The 17194-nt window shown below is 46.7% G+C and overlaps 1 protein-coding gene across 1 annotated transcript; it reads left to right on the top strand.

Moving 5' to 3' along the window:
• Nucleotides 1-120: 120 nt before the first annotated feature.
• PRELID3A (PRELI domain containing 3A) lies at nucleotides 121-16224 on the top strand (the record flags this gene model as incomplete). The annotated part of the gene is made up of 6 exons (XM_084252137.1): nucleotides 121-152; nucleotides 7968-8136; nucleotides 10145-10234; nucleotides 14216-14286; nucleotides 14392-14494; nucleotides 16171-16224. The coding sequence occupies 6 exons, from the start codon at nucleotides 121-123 to the stop codon at nucleotides 16222-16224; spliced, it is 519 nt and encodes a 172-aa protein (XP_084108263.1).
• Between the last annotated feature and the right edge of the window lie 970 nt (nucleotides 16225-17194).

The raw sequence follows: 17194 nt of genomic DNA, 5'->3' as shown, positions 1-17194 counted from the left end.
GCCCCCCCCGCCCCCAGCCGCAGTCCCGCCCCGCCCCCCCCCGCCGAGGCGGAGGCGCGGCCGCCGGGAGCGCGCAGCCCGCAGCCGGCACCGGCGCCGGCAGGTCGGAGGCGGGCGGCGATGAGGATCTGGAGCTCGGAGCACGTGTTCGGGTGAGGCCGGGCTGAGGCCGGGTGGGCCCCTCAGCGCCCCCTTCTGCCGGGGAGCGGCTGGGGGTGGCCGGGGAAGGCGGGACCCCGACGTGGACCCCGCGGAGCCCCCCCGGCCCGGCCGGCCGCTCGCGGACCGCGGCCTCGGCGCCTGCAGGCGCGGGCTCTGCGCGCTCGGGGCTCGGCGGGGGCGCGGGCGCGGGGGGCGCCGTCGCCCACTCGGGGGCGGGGTGTCTTCGCCGGGGGGCACCGCGGGGGGGCGCAGGGCGGCGGGGCCGGGAGCCCCTCGCAGGACCGGGTGCCCGGCGCGGTCGCGCCCCCGGTGCCCCGGAACGGCCGGGTCTCGCCGGCGCCTCTTTGGGGTGGGGGCGCGGGGCAGAGCCCGGAGACGCGGCCGGGTGTCCACGGGGGCGGCGCGGGCGGCCCGTGAGAAGCGTGTTCCGCGGCGCGGGGCCTCGGCGCCGGGGGCGGGCGCGGGCGGCCGGGTGCTGGGCTGGCGCGGACCCCGGCCCGGGGCTCCATCCCCGCGCGCACACGGCCACCCGCCCCCGGGCCCCAGGCCCACGCGGTGCCGTCCCCTTGGCCACCGACCGGTGATGTTCTGCAATGTTTTTTCAAAGGAGCAGAGATTTTTAAAGATCTCTTGATCACACAATCGTGGGAGCGGAGGGGGCCAGGGGAGGTGACGGGCCGAGACGGAACTGCTATTCCTTGAGCCTTTAATGTAAAATTATAATAAAAATTTACCAAGTGTTTTAAAACCTCTGAAGTTGTTTTTTTATGAAATCTTTACGGGATGGGATCGAATTTTTCGGTTGATTTTTGTGCCTGCTGCCTTTCTCAAGGGGGGGGGGGGTTCCCTGAGACACCCAGTGAAGGCCCCTAAGAGAATAACCACAGGGGTTTCTCAGTTCTCCCGAGGGTGGGAGTAACTAGTACTAGATGCAGAAGGTGGAAGTGGGTTCAGTTCTGTGATGGAACCCCCATGAAAAGGCCCACCAGAGAGGGTCGTGCAATGTTGACTAACAAGCAGAAGCGAGTTGCAGAATTGTCCGCTGTGAATACTTGCCGTTGATACTTTTGAACAATTTTGTAGCTGCCAACTGGCATTTTCTTAAGTTTTTAGTGAACTACAATTTACATATCACCTAATTATATATAATATGTCATACTTTTTAAAAAGTGTAAAATTCAACAGTTTTTAATTTACAAACTTGTGCAACCATTGTCATGTATCATTTCTAGAACATTTCCATCATCCTTCCAAAAGCCCTCATGCCCATTTGCAGTCACTCACCACTCCCAGCCCCAGGCAACCACTTTCTGTTGTCTTTTAGACATTTCATAAATTCATACAATATGTGACCTTTTGTGTCTGTCTTTTACTTAGCATAATTTTTTTGAGGTTCATATGTGTGATGGCTGTATCAGTACTTCATTCCTTATTCTCCTTATTCTCTTGAGTCCTGGCTCCCTGCTAGCACCTGAGACATAGCCAGAGCTCAGCCAGGCAGCTGAGAATTTCACCAAGGCCAGATGCTCTCCAACAAGGAGGGCAGCTGTCACCCAAAGGAATTCCAGTCCACCCCACGCTGCTGAAGACTATCCACTGATGCTCTGCCATTGATTTTTGGAGTTAAAAACAAAGGGCCATGATGAAAACTGACAAACGTGGAATGCAGCTGGTGCAGGATGGTGTCCGGTGGGTCCCTGGTGGCTGGAAAGGTTACAAATGATGTAATCCTTTGTGGCAGTATAGGACCCATGGGACAATACAAAACTGGAAGTTTCCCCTAGTGTAGACCACTGAAATCCTTGATTTTTTTCCCTCAAGAATTATTGGCTTTTCTTTTTATATGTTTATTGTACTGTCGGGTAAATTTTTATTAGAAATTAATAAATTCACTCTTGAAATAACGAGGTACTAAATTTTTGAATCATACTTTGTTCTTCCCATGTTTCCATCCCAAGGAAACCCAATGGGGCTGGAAATGAAGTACTTCTACAGAAACGAGAGCCCACAGGGAAAGCTATACGAGTTATTTAGACAAGGTTTTAAGTAGTTTTCATGGTAATGAAAAATATAGGACTGAAATACAAAAATTAAGATTGATTAGGCATTTAAGTTACAGGTGTGTAAGTGCAGGTTTACAAATGCATCCTCACAGCATTGACTGATGTTACAGATAGGCCCATAATAAGATCTTCAGTAACAGCCAACATAAGTAGATTTCAAGTCATGCTTTCCCTGGATTCCAGCAGTTACCAGGAAATGTCTCTAGTAGGTGGTGACCATCTGAAGGGATTAAGGGCTTTGAAGGAGAGGATGACCTGAAGTTGACTTGCTTTCTAGCCAGGAGCAGTGAGAAGAGACCCTTCACCCCACCCACACCTTTTTTTTGAGTAGATTGAACATTACAAAGAAGAGTTGAAAACCCACTATCCCGCTCCCCAGTGCTGTCCCTCACTTTTTGTCTCCTCACAGGAAGACACGATTATGAATTTGTTGGTATCCTGAACATCTGTGTTCTAGAGGTCCATTTGACTGCATTAATGCATGCTTGTGTTAATCCATAAACAATATGTAATATTGCTTGTTTTAAAATAGAAATCAGTGGCATCATCATCTACAAATCTTTTGAGTTTGCTTTTTTTCTTAACAGTATGTTTTTGGAATTACTTGTATGTATATACATAGGTATACACATATACATATATATACATACATAGCCTGGTTGTATAATTGTGCAATGTATATGTCATAATTTATCCTTTCTCTTATTGAAGGGACATTAAGTTTCCCTTCTTGTTGCAAACCGCATCCTGTTGAACCTAGAGTCTTTTACCCGTGGGTGAGTTTGTGACAGCTTGTCCTGCTCATCTGGAATATGTGGGTTCACAGTTCACAGTATGGGGCAGTGATCAGGCTCCTAGTAACAGACACAGATTTTCTAAAATTCCAGTTTTCACTTGAAAACTCACATTTTATCTTTGGCAGCAAACATTATTGGTTATTTTCCTTGAATGGGAATTTTTGAGAAAATACCCATGTCTCTGTCACAGTTTGTCTTGCTGGTTGTTGGGGGGCACGAGAAGCAGCAGCTGACTGGCTCATAACCCCAGCAGCTGCCAGTGTTCCTGACCACCATGAATTCCCAGACAGCAAAAGCTTGGACTTCCATTTCCTACCCCAGAGTATTAAAAGAACAGAATTCAGGGTTCTAGATGTAATTAAGCTAATAAATTTACTGTGTCATCATTATATTCCTGGGAGACATGGGCATGGTTTTCCCAAGTGCCCAGGAGTGAGCTCTGGTGTGGCTTGGGCTCCGGCTGTAATTCTGGCCTCAACTCTGGAGTCTTGGGGTGAATGTCAATAAAGGGAAAAGACATGATGACTTAGAAGCACAGCTCAGGCCACTCAGTCCTGATTGGGTCTGTGAGACCCCCCAGCCCACTGTGGGGGAAACTTACTCAGAAGGTCTGGGCCTTGAGTTGCTGTGGGACTGGTGCCAGACACTAGTTTGTGTCTGCCTTCATCTTTTTGTAAAACTTGTTCTTTCAGAAATTTCCAAAACATGCAAGAGCGGAAAGGCTAGAATAGTGATCACCCAGTGTACCACCTCCCAGGATGATGGTCACCTTCTCTCAGGCAGTCTGGTTTCAGGTGTGCCCACCCACTGCTCCTTCCCCTGGATTATTTTATTTTATTTATATATATTTACATCGTTGTTTATTTTTGTACAAGTTTGGTTTCTCCTGTCAGGTGTTGTCTCCATAAAATTGCTACCACCAAGATACCTGTGAACCGTCACCATAGTCTCTTGTGCTCTTCCCTCCCCTGTTTTGATCCCTCTCCTGCTTCTTCCCCTGCTGAATGTCTCTGATTTATAATTTGCTTGTTAGTTTTGTCTTTTTTTTTCCCCAAACCCTTGTTTGTTTCTCCTATATTCTTTCTAATAAGTGAAGCCATCCAATATTTTTCTTTTTCCTTCTGACTTATTTCACTGAGCATGATCCCTTCCAGCTTCATCCATGTTGCTGCAAATGGCATGAGTTTATCTTTTTTGATTGCTGAATAGTATTCCATTGTGTACATATAACACATCTTCTCGATCCAGGCATCAGTTTTGGGGCATTTAGGTTTTTTCCATATCTTTGATATTTTAAATAGTGCTGCAGTAAACATAGGAGTGCAGATTTCCTTTCAAATTAGTGGTTTTGTGACCTTTGGATATATCCCTACGAGTGGAATTACTGGGTCATATGATAGCTCCATTTTTAGTAGTTAGAGGGTCCTCCACACAGCTTTCCATAGTGGTTGTGTTAGGGGGAAAGGATGTGCTGAGCAAACTCCATATAGGCTTTGTGGACTCCACCCCTACTCCATCAAGACACTGGGGACTACAAATCCCATGATCCCCAAGGGGAAAGTTTTGAGGACCTGCGAGCAGAGTTAAGCAACTATGTTAGCTGGTTTGAGTATTTAACCGGCCATGTGGCCAGGGGTCGCCCTCTTGGCCACGCGGCACACTCTGTTTTTCACCAGCCTGGCGGGTCATTGGGATTCCAGGTCAGGGGAATGGATAGGACGCATTTACGAACTTATCTCCCTCTTTTTCTCCCTGAGTTATTCATTTCCCATGTCCCCTTCCCTTGTAAATAAACATTTTATCAACCTTTTGTGTGTGTCTGCAGTTTAGTTTAGCATTAATAAGTCCCCTTTAAGCACGTGGGTGAGGACCCATGGTGAGGCAACCCGTTTTATATTGGGGTTGCTCTGTTAACAGCTGGACCATTTTGCACTCCCACCAGCAGCATAAGAGTTCCTTTTTCAATTCAGGAAGACCTTGCCAAAGCAACAAGGCTAGAGAAGGACATACAAGGAATCCTAGGAAAATAAGAAGTAAAACTATCACTATTTGCAGACGATATAATATACATAGAGAACCCCTGGAATATTTTTAGACAACACCCAGACATCCTATACTTTCATCCCACTACATCTCCAGACATCCTGCTGTGTGGAGAGAGAGCGATGCCAGCTTTTCGCCTCTTTACTACACAGTGAGGGTCCGGGCATGAGTACTTTTGCCAGGCCCAGACCACATCCAGTCACCCTGATGTGGGGCCCCAAGGCCACCATTTTGGGGATCAGTGCGTGGCCACTGGGAGCTGTGACTACAACCTGAGGCAATTACTCCTGAGAATAAACTGCAGCAAATTCCTTGTCTGCCTCATAGGCAGGTAGGTGAGGACCCTGACACCCTGCACCTTCTCAGCATCTCTAGGGTAAACACTCTCAGGCTTTGTGCTAATTGTCAGCTGCTGTCCTGTCTTTCTGCTCCCCCATATCCTTGCCAGCACTTGACATTGCCAGATTTTCTGGGTTTTGTCACTTGAATGAGTGTAAGACTATTGTCTTTAACCAAGAAGTATGTGATGTTGACTTACTGTACTTAAAAATTGTTACTTATAAATGTATTATTATGTTTACTCTTTTCTTTATCCTTGTATTTAAGAAAATATTATGTTCTGTTCAATGTGTATGGTCATTCTATAATTAGTAGGATTCTTTATTATGTGAATATTTTAAGCAGATTGCATTTCTATATTGAAAAACATTGTATGAATGGGTTTAGTACAAATATTTCTCAACTGTTAGATGATTTTAGGTAGTTTTCGAAGGGATAGTCTTTGGAAGGGAGAATCTGTGGCAACGGCTCACAGATTATTTCACTGAGAAGCACCCACTGTCCCGATTCCTAGGGCTCTTTTGGTTCTCTCTTTCTCTAGAGTCTCTCCCTTTCCCTGTATTTTGGACCTACCGTGTTCCTGACAGTTCATCCGCAGGAAAGAAAGGAATCTCTCTGTATCCTGTGGCGTGGTCCACATCAACCAAATCTCTGCTTTTTTTTATCATTCTATGTTAATATGGACACATTACCTTAGTGGTCATTCTATGGTTTGAAAAAACATTTCTCTGTTTAAGAGGGGTTTCTAGGCCAGGCCCTGATAATTTGGAGGCCATGGAATATAATGGCAAGGGCACAGGGTAGGGGCCAGGAGACCCCGATCCCGTCTGGATCCTGCTGCTAACTTTTTGACCTAGGACGAGCATTTTATGAGAATAAAGTAAATTAATGGTAATAATAAATTATGTTTAAAAAGGACATCAAATATAGAATAAAGATCTTCAAAATAGTCATAATCTTTGCTATTTGATTTAGTAATTCTGTTTCAAGAAGTTTATCCTAAAGGAGAATTACACTGTCCACACAGATGTTCATTCCTGACTTTATATTATAGTGCAAAATTGGAAGCAATCTAAGTAACCTCCCGTGGGGTTATTTATCCACAGGATGATCTGTTATGTAGCTATTTATAATCATATTTCTGAAAAAAGCCTCTGGTTAGGAAAAGTGTCTGGGTTGTGCTGCACATGCTATTCCAGTATGTCTGGGTACATCTGGAAGAAAGATGGTGCTAGCAAGACCTCTGCAGGGGGCTCAGGCACTTCCTGCAAGTGCACACCCTGAAGGAAGGGTTAGGACATAGGTGGCTCAGGGAAGGCTCACCCTGAGCACCGGATGGCCCTCCTGGCCTGGCTTCCCCCAGCCTTGGTGAACAGCCATAGGTTTCCCCCTAAATAAACACAGATCTTCAGTGAGGCAGCTGTATCCCTAGCTTGGGACCCCTCTGATGACAGGAAATGAAGCCGTGACAAAGGTACCATTCCCCCCCCAAAGGCTGGGGCCAGAGAAGGAGCAGCAGGCACTCTACTTGGGCAGGGGAGAGCCTCAGGGGCTTCCACATGGTTATCTTTGAACAGTGAAATTGTAGATGCATTTAATTTTCTTCGCAATTTTCTTTATTTCTTAAAAGTTTGATCAAGTCTTTTTATAATCAGAGAAATAGGTGGCCTTTTCAAGTCACACACCACTTAGAAGTTGGAAGAGTTGTTGCACCAGTAGCCAGAGTAACCTGTGCTAGAGAAGTACAAGGCAGGCATGTTATTTTCTTATGACTGTCCAGTTGTCAACAAGGATAGAGAGCCCAAGTAGAAGGCCCAGCCAAGACCTCATTGACTGCAACATTGCAGGCAAAAGGTAAAAGCAGGCAATGATTCCTTCCACCCCCTTCCATCCCCAAGGAGCCAGATGGGAGAGTCTGGGGAAGGCAGTGGAGATGAGGAGACCTGTATCAGTGCTGCGAAGCCCCAGACTAAACAGTTCTGCCTCTTTACGGACTAGGGAGGGCCGGGAAGGAGGAGGAAGTGCTAAGAGAGGAAAAGTGCTAAGAGAGGAAAAGAGCCGGAGAGGAGGAGGAGGGAGTCTGGGGTGAGGGAGAGGAGGAGGAGGGAGCCTGGGGTGGAGGGCAGGCTGGGCATGTAGAACCCAGCACAGTGGGCCAGCCCCGAGCCCTTGTGAGTCTCCAAGTCCCCTTGAGGCCTGCCACAAAGAGCTTTCTGATCACCTCTGGTTGGCCCCGAAGGATCCAGGATTTGGGTGTGGTGCCTACCTCCATAGATATATTTGTTTCAATGCACCCTTAACTGAAAGCTGAAAGGATTATGGGTGCCTTGGTGGTGTGTGATAACACATGGTGTATGGTAACACATATCTGAAGAGGTGTGCACCTCTGTCTCATCCCTCAATTCAATCAATCAATTAATTAAAATAAAGTGATTAAAAAAATAACAGCATTAGTATTAACTTTCACTTCACTCTAGTTGTCTCTGGCTCGTCGGCCACTTGGGTGTACTTTACCAATCATGGGGATTGCCTGCTTATGCTGGATGATTTATTTTTCTTGCAGCCACCCATGGGACACAGTCATCAAGGCTGCCATGAGGAAGTACCCAAATCCGATGAATCCCTGTGTGGTGGGAGTTGATGTGCTGGAGAGGACTGTGGACGGTCAGGGCCGGCTTCACAGCCACCGGCTCCTCAGCACTGAATGGGGGCTGCCCGGCCTCGTGAGAGCGGTGAGCCCCAATCTGCTCATCTTGCAGCTCCCGCATGGCCCTGCTGATAACTCCACTGCCCAGCCTACACCCACATCACCCAATCTTTGTATAGCCAACTCACCCCTTATATACCTGCATCATTGCGGGCCACACCTAAATGCTCCCTGCCCCACCCCACCCTGCATCTGCGTCACCCTGGCTGGCACCCATCTGCAGGGAAAAGGCAAAGTGACACCTTCCTTAGATGCCCTCTCAGGTTTTCTGGAGAAACAAAGAGATGGTTTGTTTCTATGTAAACTTCACTTAATTATCCATTTCATGGCTTTAATTGTATTCTGACTCACCTCCTGATGTGATCACACCCCCCCACATCACACCCAATCCTCTTCTAGTCACCCCACTGTCTTGTATCCTTTCTCAGGCTACTATAAAAAGATACCCCAGACCAGGGGGCTTAAACACAGACAGTTTTGACTTCGCAGTTCAGGAGGCTGGAAGCTGAGACCCAAGTGGGCAGCATGATTTCCTCTTAGGATCGTGAGGGAAGGGTCTGTTCCAGCCTCTCCCTTTGACCTGCACAGCTGCCCTACTGCTGCCTCCTCAGCGGCGCCCTGCTCCCGTGCTCCAAATCTCCCTCTGAGTTCTGATCTCATATTAGGAGGACAACAGTCAGGTTGGTTAGGGCCCCCCTATGACCGCTCCCAATACCATCACATTCCAAAGTGCTGCTGGCAGTTAGGGATTCAACAGGAATTTGGGGGATACATTCAGTCCACGACAAGACTCTTTTCACTGCAAGTGTGATTCAGCGCGGCTTATTCCTTCCTGAACACCCACCCCTGATTTCAGCAAGGAGTCAAGTCCTGGCACATGCCCCATTTGCCCATTGGGCTGCCCTCACCTGTTCCTCCCCCCTGTACGTGGGCTTCTGACATAGGACCTTTGGGGTCTCTGCAGCTGACCCTCATCCCGGACTCAGCATAGTGATGCCGGAATTGTCAGGCCTAGTCTCCCAGCCAGGAACGGATCCCAGGCTGCAGGGCAGCGCTGAGCCCCAGCCGCTAGACCCCCACGGGTTGGTGTCTCACGAAGCCGCAGCAGGAACTTCGCAGACGCTCAGGCAAGCAAGCAAGAAGAGGCCGTTTGTTTAGAGAAAGAAAAAGTTTATTGAGGAGAAAAAGAGCAGAAATAAAGTGGGACTCCCAGGCCAGGGAACCAGGCCTGGGAGGGGCAAGGAAGCCAAAGTGGAGTCGTGTCTCAGGGAATATATACCTTCTTTCCCTCATTATTCTAAAGCTCCACCAGTCTCTTTGTGATTGGTCAGTTTTCGGCTGTCTCACTTAATTTGCTACTGAGTGGGGGATCTTCACCTTCCTTATCTAACAGCTTTCTCTTTCCCCATTTGTTGCATCTTTAAATTTATGGCCCAGTCTTCTGGATGGACATCCCTGCATTGAAGTTAAACAGCTGCCCTTCTAATGTGTCCGTAAATTAAACCACTCTCCATTTCTCCAATCTCCGCCTCCCTTTACCACCTGAAGGAAACCAGGACCAGCATTAACAATGTTGTCCTTGGTCCTGGGATGTGTGTTTTTCCTAGTGGAATGGGTTACTTTCCCTTGGTTGTCCTTATCTCTGAAGCCTCCCTAAATTCTTCAGAGGTCCCCTCCTGCACTGTCCCTAAAACTGCATAATTCCTAGCTTGCCCTGTGTCTCAATAGCACCCCACCACCCTCTTGACTTGGCTCAGGTGCCACCGACACCCCTGCCCCTCTCCTCTAGTTATTTTTTGTCAAAGCATCTATTGCTATCACACCTCCAGCTCTCTCAAGTTCATGGATTTCTTCATTCTGCTGGAACGGGAGAACCCTGGAGAGCTTTGTGGGGCTGGGCACTGCTGTGTACTCCAAATTGTATCATTGGTCATAGATATGTGAATTAACTAGCAAAGGAAGTGGTTTTGTATTTGATGATGGGAAATACAATTTTTAACATGTCACGATGCTAGTTTTGTTTTGTTTTTTAGGTTTTGGGAACCAGTAGGACTTTGACATACATCAAAGAACATTCTGTTGTGGATCCAGTGGAAAAGAAAATGGAACTTTGTTCCACCAATGTAAGCAATGGCCTGAGATGAGAAAGGTGCTTGGTATTTCATGGTGAGGGTGCATAATGCCTTCATTCGATTTTATTTCCAGCTCACTCTTGGTCTAAGCAATCTTTAGGCTGCACTTATCCTTTTTATTCCAGTATAATAATAAATGTATTGAAAACTGTGCATAATGATTGTTGCAAAGTGGACACACTTTTGTAGCCATTAAGCAGACAGGAGAGAAAATGTGACAGCCCCTCTGGAGCCCACCATCTCCTTTCCAGGGTAATTGCTGTCCTGATGTCCAAGAGGAGAGATGAATTTTAGTGGGAATTTTACAAGTGACTCTCCCTCATTCCTCTGTTAATGCCTCTCTCAAAAAAAGTTCATATTCTGCACATCCACAGACCATGTGGGGAAATGCACGAGCTAGTAATATAGTTTATTTCTATAAGACTCCACTTTTTCTAGTGTCAGTGATGGGACTGACTCAAACCTAGTGTCAGTGATGGGACTGACTCAAACCTAGTGTCAGTGATGGGAGAAGCCAGGACTGAGAGAGCAGCTCAGCTCATTGTGTGTCTTTGCTTCTGCCTGCCTGGGTCCCAGGTTCAGTTGATAACTCTCGTTGTGGTGTAGATGGCTACCAGGTACCTGCTGTGTGCCAGGCATCATGCCAGGGCAGGGAAGGCAAAGACCAGGGGACGTCTTAGGATCACATGGATGGACATGGAAGAAAACTGTTTGACAGAGGTGTGTGAGCAGCCAGCACAGGAGCTCTGCATTCCCCAGGGGAATGTGTATCATCTGGGTGCTTTCCAGACACCAGCAGAGGCCAGTGCTCCCAGTCACAGGCACCTAGACTTAGAGAGCATGGATTGGTCAGAGGGCCCCCAATAGGTGGGGAGCAGAGACTACAAGGAAGGAGGAAGGGCTAACAAAGACCAGGTCACAGAGGTGTGTGTGTCACACCAAGGAGGTTAAATCCTTTCTTGTGGTGAGGGAGCCTTTGAGAGTTTGTTGCACTAAGTGAGGTCATCAGATTTTGTGTTAGAAGCATCAGCCTGGTGGCTTTGTGCAGGAATAGCTGGAGGCCGCTGGAGCTTTGGTGGGGAGACTGGCCAGGTAGGCCATCCAGATGAGTGTGGCTGGGACAGGATAGAGAACACAGAAGAGGGACTGGGAATGTAGGGCTTGAGGTACTGATTTGGGGAGTGGGGGAGGGAAGGGATCCAGGTGTGGCTTATCTCACTGGTGTGAACCTCACTTGGCCTGGGCACCAGGCTGAATGTGGGACTATTTATGAGGGGCTGCAGATGGGGCCCAGGTCTGAGAAGAGTGAGTTAAGTTTGATTTGGGGCACTTACGTGCAAAGGCTGGTAGTGTAGTGTGTGGTAGAGGTCAGGGGTCCTCGCAGCTTCTTTTAGCATCTTATCAGGAAGCCAGTGTTTTGAACAAACAAACAAACAAAGAGCTGCTCTGGGCACCTGCACCCCTATGTTTATAGCAGCACTGTTTACAATAGCTAAGCTTTGGAAACAGCCCAAATGCCCAAAAAATAGATGACTGGATCAAGAAGATGTGGTACATATACACCATGGAATATTACTCAGCATTCAAAAAAGATAAACACATGCAATTTGCAGCAACATGGATGGCGCTGGAAGGGATCATGCTCAGCAAAATAAGCCAGAAAGAAAAAGAAAAATACTGGATGGTCTCACTCATAGCAGGAATCTAGAAAACTTAAATAAGGGACCAGGAAAATGAATAACTATAAGAAAGTGAAAATCAAAATCAACAAACAACTATGAACCAGAGACACTCTATGGGAGGTGAGGGGAGGGAGGGGAGGGATTGGGGTCAAAATAAGGGGATTGCAATTGTATGGGGAATATAAAAATAAAATTTATTTTAAAAAATGGATAAAAATTAAAAAAAGATCACTGAATACATAGCACTTTAACAGATGTAATTATTATGAAGAGGTTTGAAATATCGAGAGAATTATCAAAATGTGACCCAGAGACACAAAATGAGCACATGCTGTTGGAAAAATGGCACTGATAGACTTGCTTGGTGCAGGGTTACCACAAACCTTCAATTTGTGAAAAGCACAATATTGGTAAAGTATCATAAAGTGAAACATGATAAAACGAGACAGGCCTGTATCTGTAATTCCCCCAAATGTTTTAAACTTTAGACAGATACAGGGCAACCGCCTTAATATAACTTACAGGCAGAAATGACCCATTCCTGACAAGTTAAATTATTAACTTGTTCATGTTTCATATTTTTACAATTATATGTAAGTTAGTGTATTTTTATTTATAGTCCACCTAATTCCAAAAGAATTTAAAAAGCTGTTAACAAAAGTTTATACACAATACCAGCTGTAAAAAGTAAGATTAAAAAAGTAAAAGAAAAAAAAGAGCTGCTGTGGGCAAAACCTAAGGAGCTGATGGAAGCCGGCCAGCCTGGAGTACAGCGTCTGCTATGGGCTCTGTGCTGTGGCCTGCCTTCGTGGACACTGTCCTGCGTGCTGGGAGGTAGCTCTACTCCAAGCCCTTGGTCCACCCCCGGGGGAGGCCGCCATCTGTCCCCTTCCTCAGCCCAGGCAGAGCTTCTGCACAAAGTCATAGGGAACCTGCAGAGTCCTCTTCCCGCCACATCTGCCATTCCTGACACTACGTGTTCTGTTCTTTGGGGAAATTCCACCTTTACTTGGAAAATTCCACTTCATCCTTCAAGTAGGTTTTGTTGTCAGTAAGGACAGACAGTGGCTGCTACGGGGAGGTCTAGTGGCCGATGGCGGGGCTGGAGGACGACAGTGGTGGACTTCCACCATCATGGAGTGACTAAACGGCTGTGTGACTCTGTGTGTGTTATTAACCTTTTCTAACTCTCATATTATTTGTCTAAAAAAAAAGAAGGAACAAAACTCATAGTATTGTTGTAAGGACTCATGAAGGGAAATAAGGGTTATAAAGCCCAGTACCTGGCATGAAAACATTATATGTAAAACAGTAACTAATCAGAGTTTAATTGTTAATTTGTTCAGTAATTCCTTGCAGTGTAGTATCTGTAACTAATGAAGTTCTTGATAACTCTAAGGTCAATAGAAGGAAAGAAATTTCCGCTAACTACTTTTCCAACACAATGAGGTGGGCGGGGGAAGAGGATTTCAGTGACAGCTGAATAAAGGATAAGTGTTTCCTATTACTAGGAAATTACATTGCTTTTGACTAAACTTTTAAAAAAAATGATCTTTTATTGACACTGGCTCTTTGATAAGAGGGCAAATTAAACAAAGATGGAATTCTAGTTCTCTGTTTTCCAGTTTGGGGGCCTCTATACACATGTGGTTATTTCAATTTTAATTAATTAGGATAAAATAAAATAAATGATTCAGTTCTTCAGTCACACTAGCCACTTCTCAAGTGCTCATTGGCCTCACGCATCAGTGACTTCCGCCATGGCCATTTATCACAGAAAATTTGGTTGCTCCATGAAAATTACAGAGCTCCATATTTTAAATAGGTTTTAATTAAAATTATTAAAAATATGTATGGGAGTCAAGTTTGCTTATAAGAAGCAGCCCTTGGGAGACAAGATCTATGCAACCTGCTCTCCCAGTCTGCAGATGCAAGGGCTCTGTCCTGTGCACCCCTGGCATTGACTGAAAGCCTGGCTACCACCAGTGGACAGAGAAGCGTCCTGTTCATTTTCCTGGGTGCTTATCCAGGAATATTTTGTCCTTTTCTACAGCAGCTGACAGTTTGGCAGCTTGAAAGTAATTTGAAGGGGTGGGCGTGGGAGTGGCAGGTTGCCACAGCAGCCATGATGGTTTTCCTGGCACTTCATACGTGGCAGTATTTTTTGAGCCTAAAAGTTTCTTCTATTCTGGCTCCTGTAAGTGCTAAATTGGGGGTAGAGGAGTATAGGCAGATGGTCAGAAAAGAAATTCAAGAGAAAAAGAACCTAAAGTCCTTGTTTTTCTTAAAGATCACACTCACAAACTTGGTGTCCGTGAATGAGAGGTTGGTGTACACACCCCATCCAGAGAACCCTCAAATGTAAGTCATATCCTGGGGTTGACATGTTGAACTCCAAGATCAGGGTGGGGTGAGCATCCCTACTTTCAGGGCTGCTCAACCTCTTTATTGTTTGTCTTTCTGTAGGACCGTGCTTGTGCAAGAAGCCATCATCACCGTCAAAGGGATCAGCCTGGGCAGCTATCTAGAAAGCTTAATGGCCAGCACAATATCATCGAATGCAAAAAAGGTATGGATGTCAGTGCCAGACCTGTATGCTCCAGCTGTTGAGTGTCGCTTAAATGCTCTCTGGAGTGTCGGGACTCACTGTCTCTTGCCGAGCTCATAATGCCACAGCATGTTCCAGAGTTACATTCAAAATGAGTGGCAGGCAAGGCAGACAAAGCATAGGGTGAACCTGAAGCATAAGCCCAGCTGAGGCAGCTACCACTTCGGAGTGGAAATAGTATAGGTTTAGTTAATAAAAAACTCAGTACATATACCTCAAAATGAGTATCTGTGTTAGCTTCATCAGGCAAATGTTTGGGATTCTCAGTAGATTCCTATTTAATAGGAATTAAGTGACTTTGAGCTTCTCTGTCTGTCTTAGTTCCCTGGAGCCAGGTACTTTGCATATCCCCTCTGGCAGGATTGGGAATGAGCTCTGTAGAGGTGATGGGAGGGAGGCTGGACCTGGAGGTGTCTGCCTGGGGTCATTGGGTGTAGGGCTCAGTCATTAAAGGCAGAGACTGCTCACAGAGACAGAGTGCTCTCCTCTCTGGCAGAGTTGATAGAACATGAATGTGTGGCAGGAAGATGTTATACAAGTTCAAGGTCAAAGCAGAGGGTTTATTTTATTGCCTTAGATTACCTCACAGGCCCCTCAACTGTCCTTCCTTTACAAGCCATCCCTGGCTCTTCTCTTTACCTTTCTCTCCCAGTATTTATTTATTTTTAAATTTAATTAATTAATTTATTTTGTTAGAAGGGATTCTGCATTTTGGGGATCAGTGGGATGCTGCCTAAACTGCACCTTCCCTCCTGCCATGCTTAGGTCACAGCTTTATGGAAAGCCAATGATGGCTTGCACTTGGACTAATTATTAGTAGAAGTCATCTGCCCTACATTTTAGAAAAACCACATTTAAGAAATATTGGTAGCCTAATGTAGTTCAGGAAAGGTAGGGAACATGGTGCTGCCTGGTGTCACATCCATGCTGCAAGCCCCCCCCCCCCCCGCAGGAGGGCATAGAACCCAACTCATAGGAGGAAGGAAATGTTCATGAGCCAAAGACACTTCACACCTTTCATCAGAAATTCAGGATAAATTTAGTGAGACCAAATGAAATTCTTCAGTTTCACTTGATCCTAGGGGTTTCTGTGTTGAAAGCCTGAAGGAGAATCACTGCCTCCCTCAGCTGTTGTTACCATGTGACAGCAGCCCTGGTCAGTTGTGAAGGTGACTGGGAACAGCTAATGGGCAAAGGGCAGGGACGTGAAATGGAGATGGGGTGCTGGAGAGGACAGAGATGGAGGTGGATGCAGACAGGCAGGTTGTCCTGGGATTTGAGAGGCTGAGGTCTGGGAGGACTCTGAGGAGGCTGCGAGGGCCACTGCCACTCCCCACCCTCCCTCGCCCCTCCTCCCATTCCATATTCAGATGAGGGTGCAGATACAGGGCACTGTGTCCGTCTAGCTCAGGTTGGTGTGAGAATTTTAGGCACTGTATACATGCCCTCTTATTTCTGAGCTTGAGAAATAGCATGTTATAGTGAAAGACAGCTCATGAGTGGCTGCTACTGCCTCCTGTAAAGCTGTAGCACTCCCCCCGCCCCCCACAATTTATATTACAGGCTTGTAGTGTGTTGTCTGCAGCGAGGAGGCAAAATTTCTTACCCCGTGTTGAAATCTTTCTTTGTTGCTGCAGGGGTGGGCTGCTATTGAGTGGATAATTGAAAATTCTGAAAGCGCCGTGAGCTAATGGGGGCCACATCTGCACCTGTGATAAGTGATGGTAACTACGATATTCTTTACCCTGGTAGACAACTAGCATGTTCCAGCCCTGCGGTACGTGGTGGTGGCAGGCTGTTTGCGGATGCAGGTGCATGTACGCCTCTAGTCCTCTGCTCCCTAGTCCCTCTCCTAGGCGCTTCTTCTTGCCAATTCATCTCCTGTTTCATGGCAGGACTTACTTTCATGGGAAACTGAAACATGGGTTATCTGGTCTCTAATGAAGGCTGTTTAGCTTCTCCTGCAAGGTGCCTGCAGTGCTTGGTTATTTGTCCTATAACCTATGCATCATTAGTAAAGAGGCTTTTATTAGGAGGTCCAGATAGTATTAAATGCTGATCTAATGGAAGGGTTTTTCCATCTTGAGTAAGATTGGGATATCTGCACGTGTTCTTACCGAGTGCTCTGCCCTTGTGCTGGACTGCAGAAGGAAGAAGCTTCCCCCTGCGCCCCCGCCATGATAGGCAGCATCCAGCCCCTGGGCTCCATTGAATGTTTTCTTTCTAGCATCTCCTGAGCTTCACAATAATTTCTTAAGCCATCAGTGGCTGGACTGTCTGAAGCTGGTCTGCCACTTAGTTGGTTATCAGTGGTCATCTGCACACTTCACACATGAGTCATTCCCGACTTCCCTCATTTTGGGGGATCTTTTTCTCCTGCCTTGAAATTCCTGGCCCTGTTGACTTTGTGCTCTGTGCTGCTGCTCTGGGCTCCGCTTCGCACAGTGTGTCAGTGCCTCATCAGGGGAGAGCTGTGCGGTTCAGATTTCTTTAAGGACTTCTTGCTGATTTTGCTTAAGTTGCTGAAACTTAGGTTTGCTAGAGACCTTCACCTTGGACCCAATGTCATGCTGGGTCTGTTCTCCCCTGGATGTGCCACTGAGGTTACAGCATGTAGAGCCCACCTGCAGTGGGCATTGGGGGGTGGTGCCAGGATGTGTC

The sequence above is a fragment of the Talpa europaea genome, assembly GCF_964194135.1.
Source record: "Talpa europaea genome assembly, chromosome: 13".
NCBI lineage: Eukaryota > Metazoa > Chordata > Mammalia > Eulipotyphla > Talpidae > Talpa > Talpa europaea.
The sequence above is the reverse complement of the archived record's forward strand: the minus strand, read 5'-3'. Positions and strand labels throughout refer to the sequence as shown.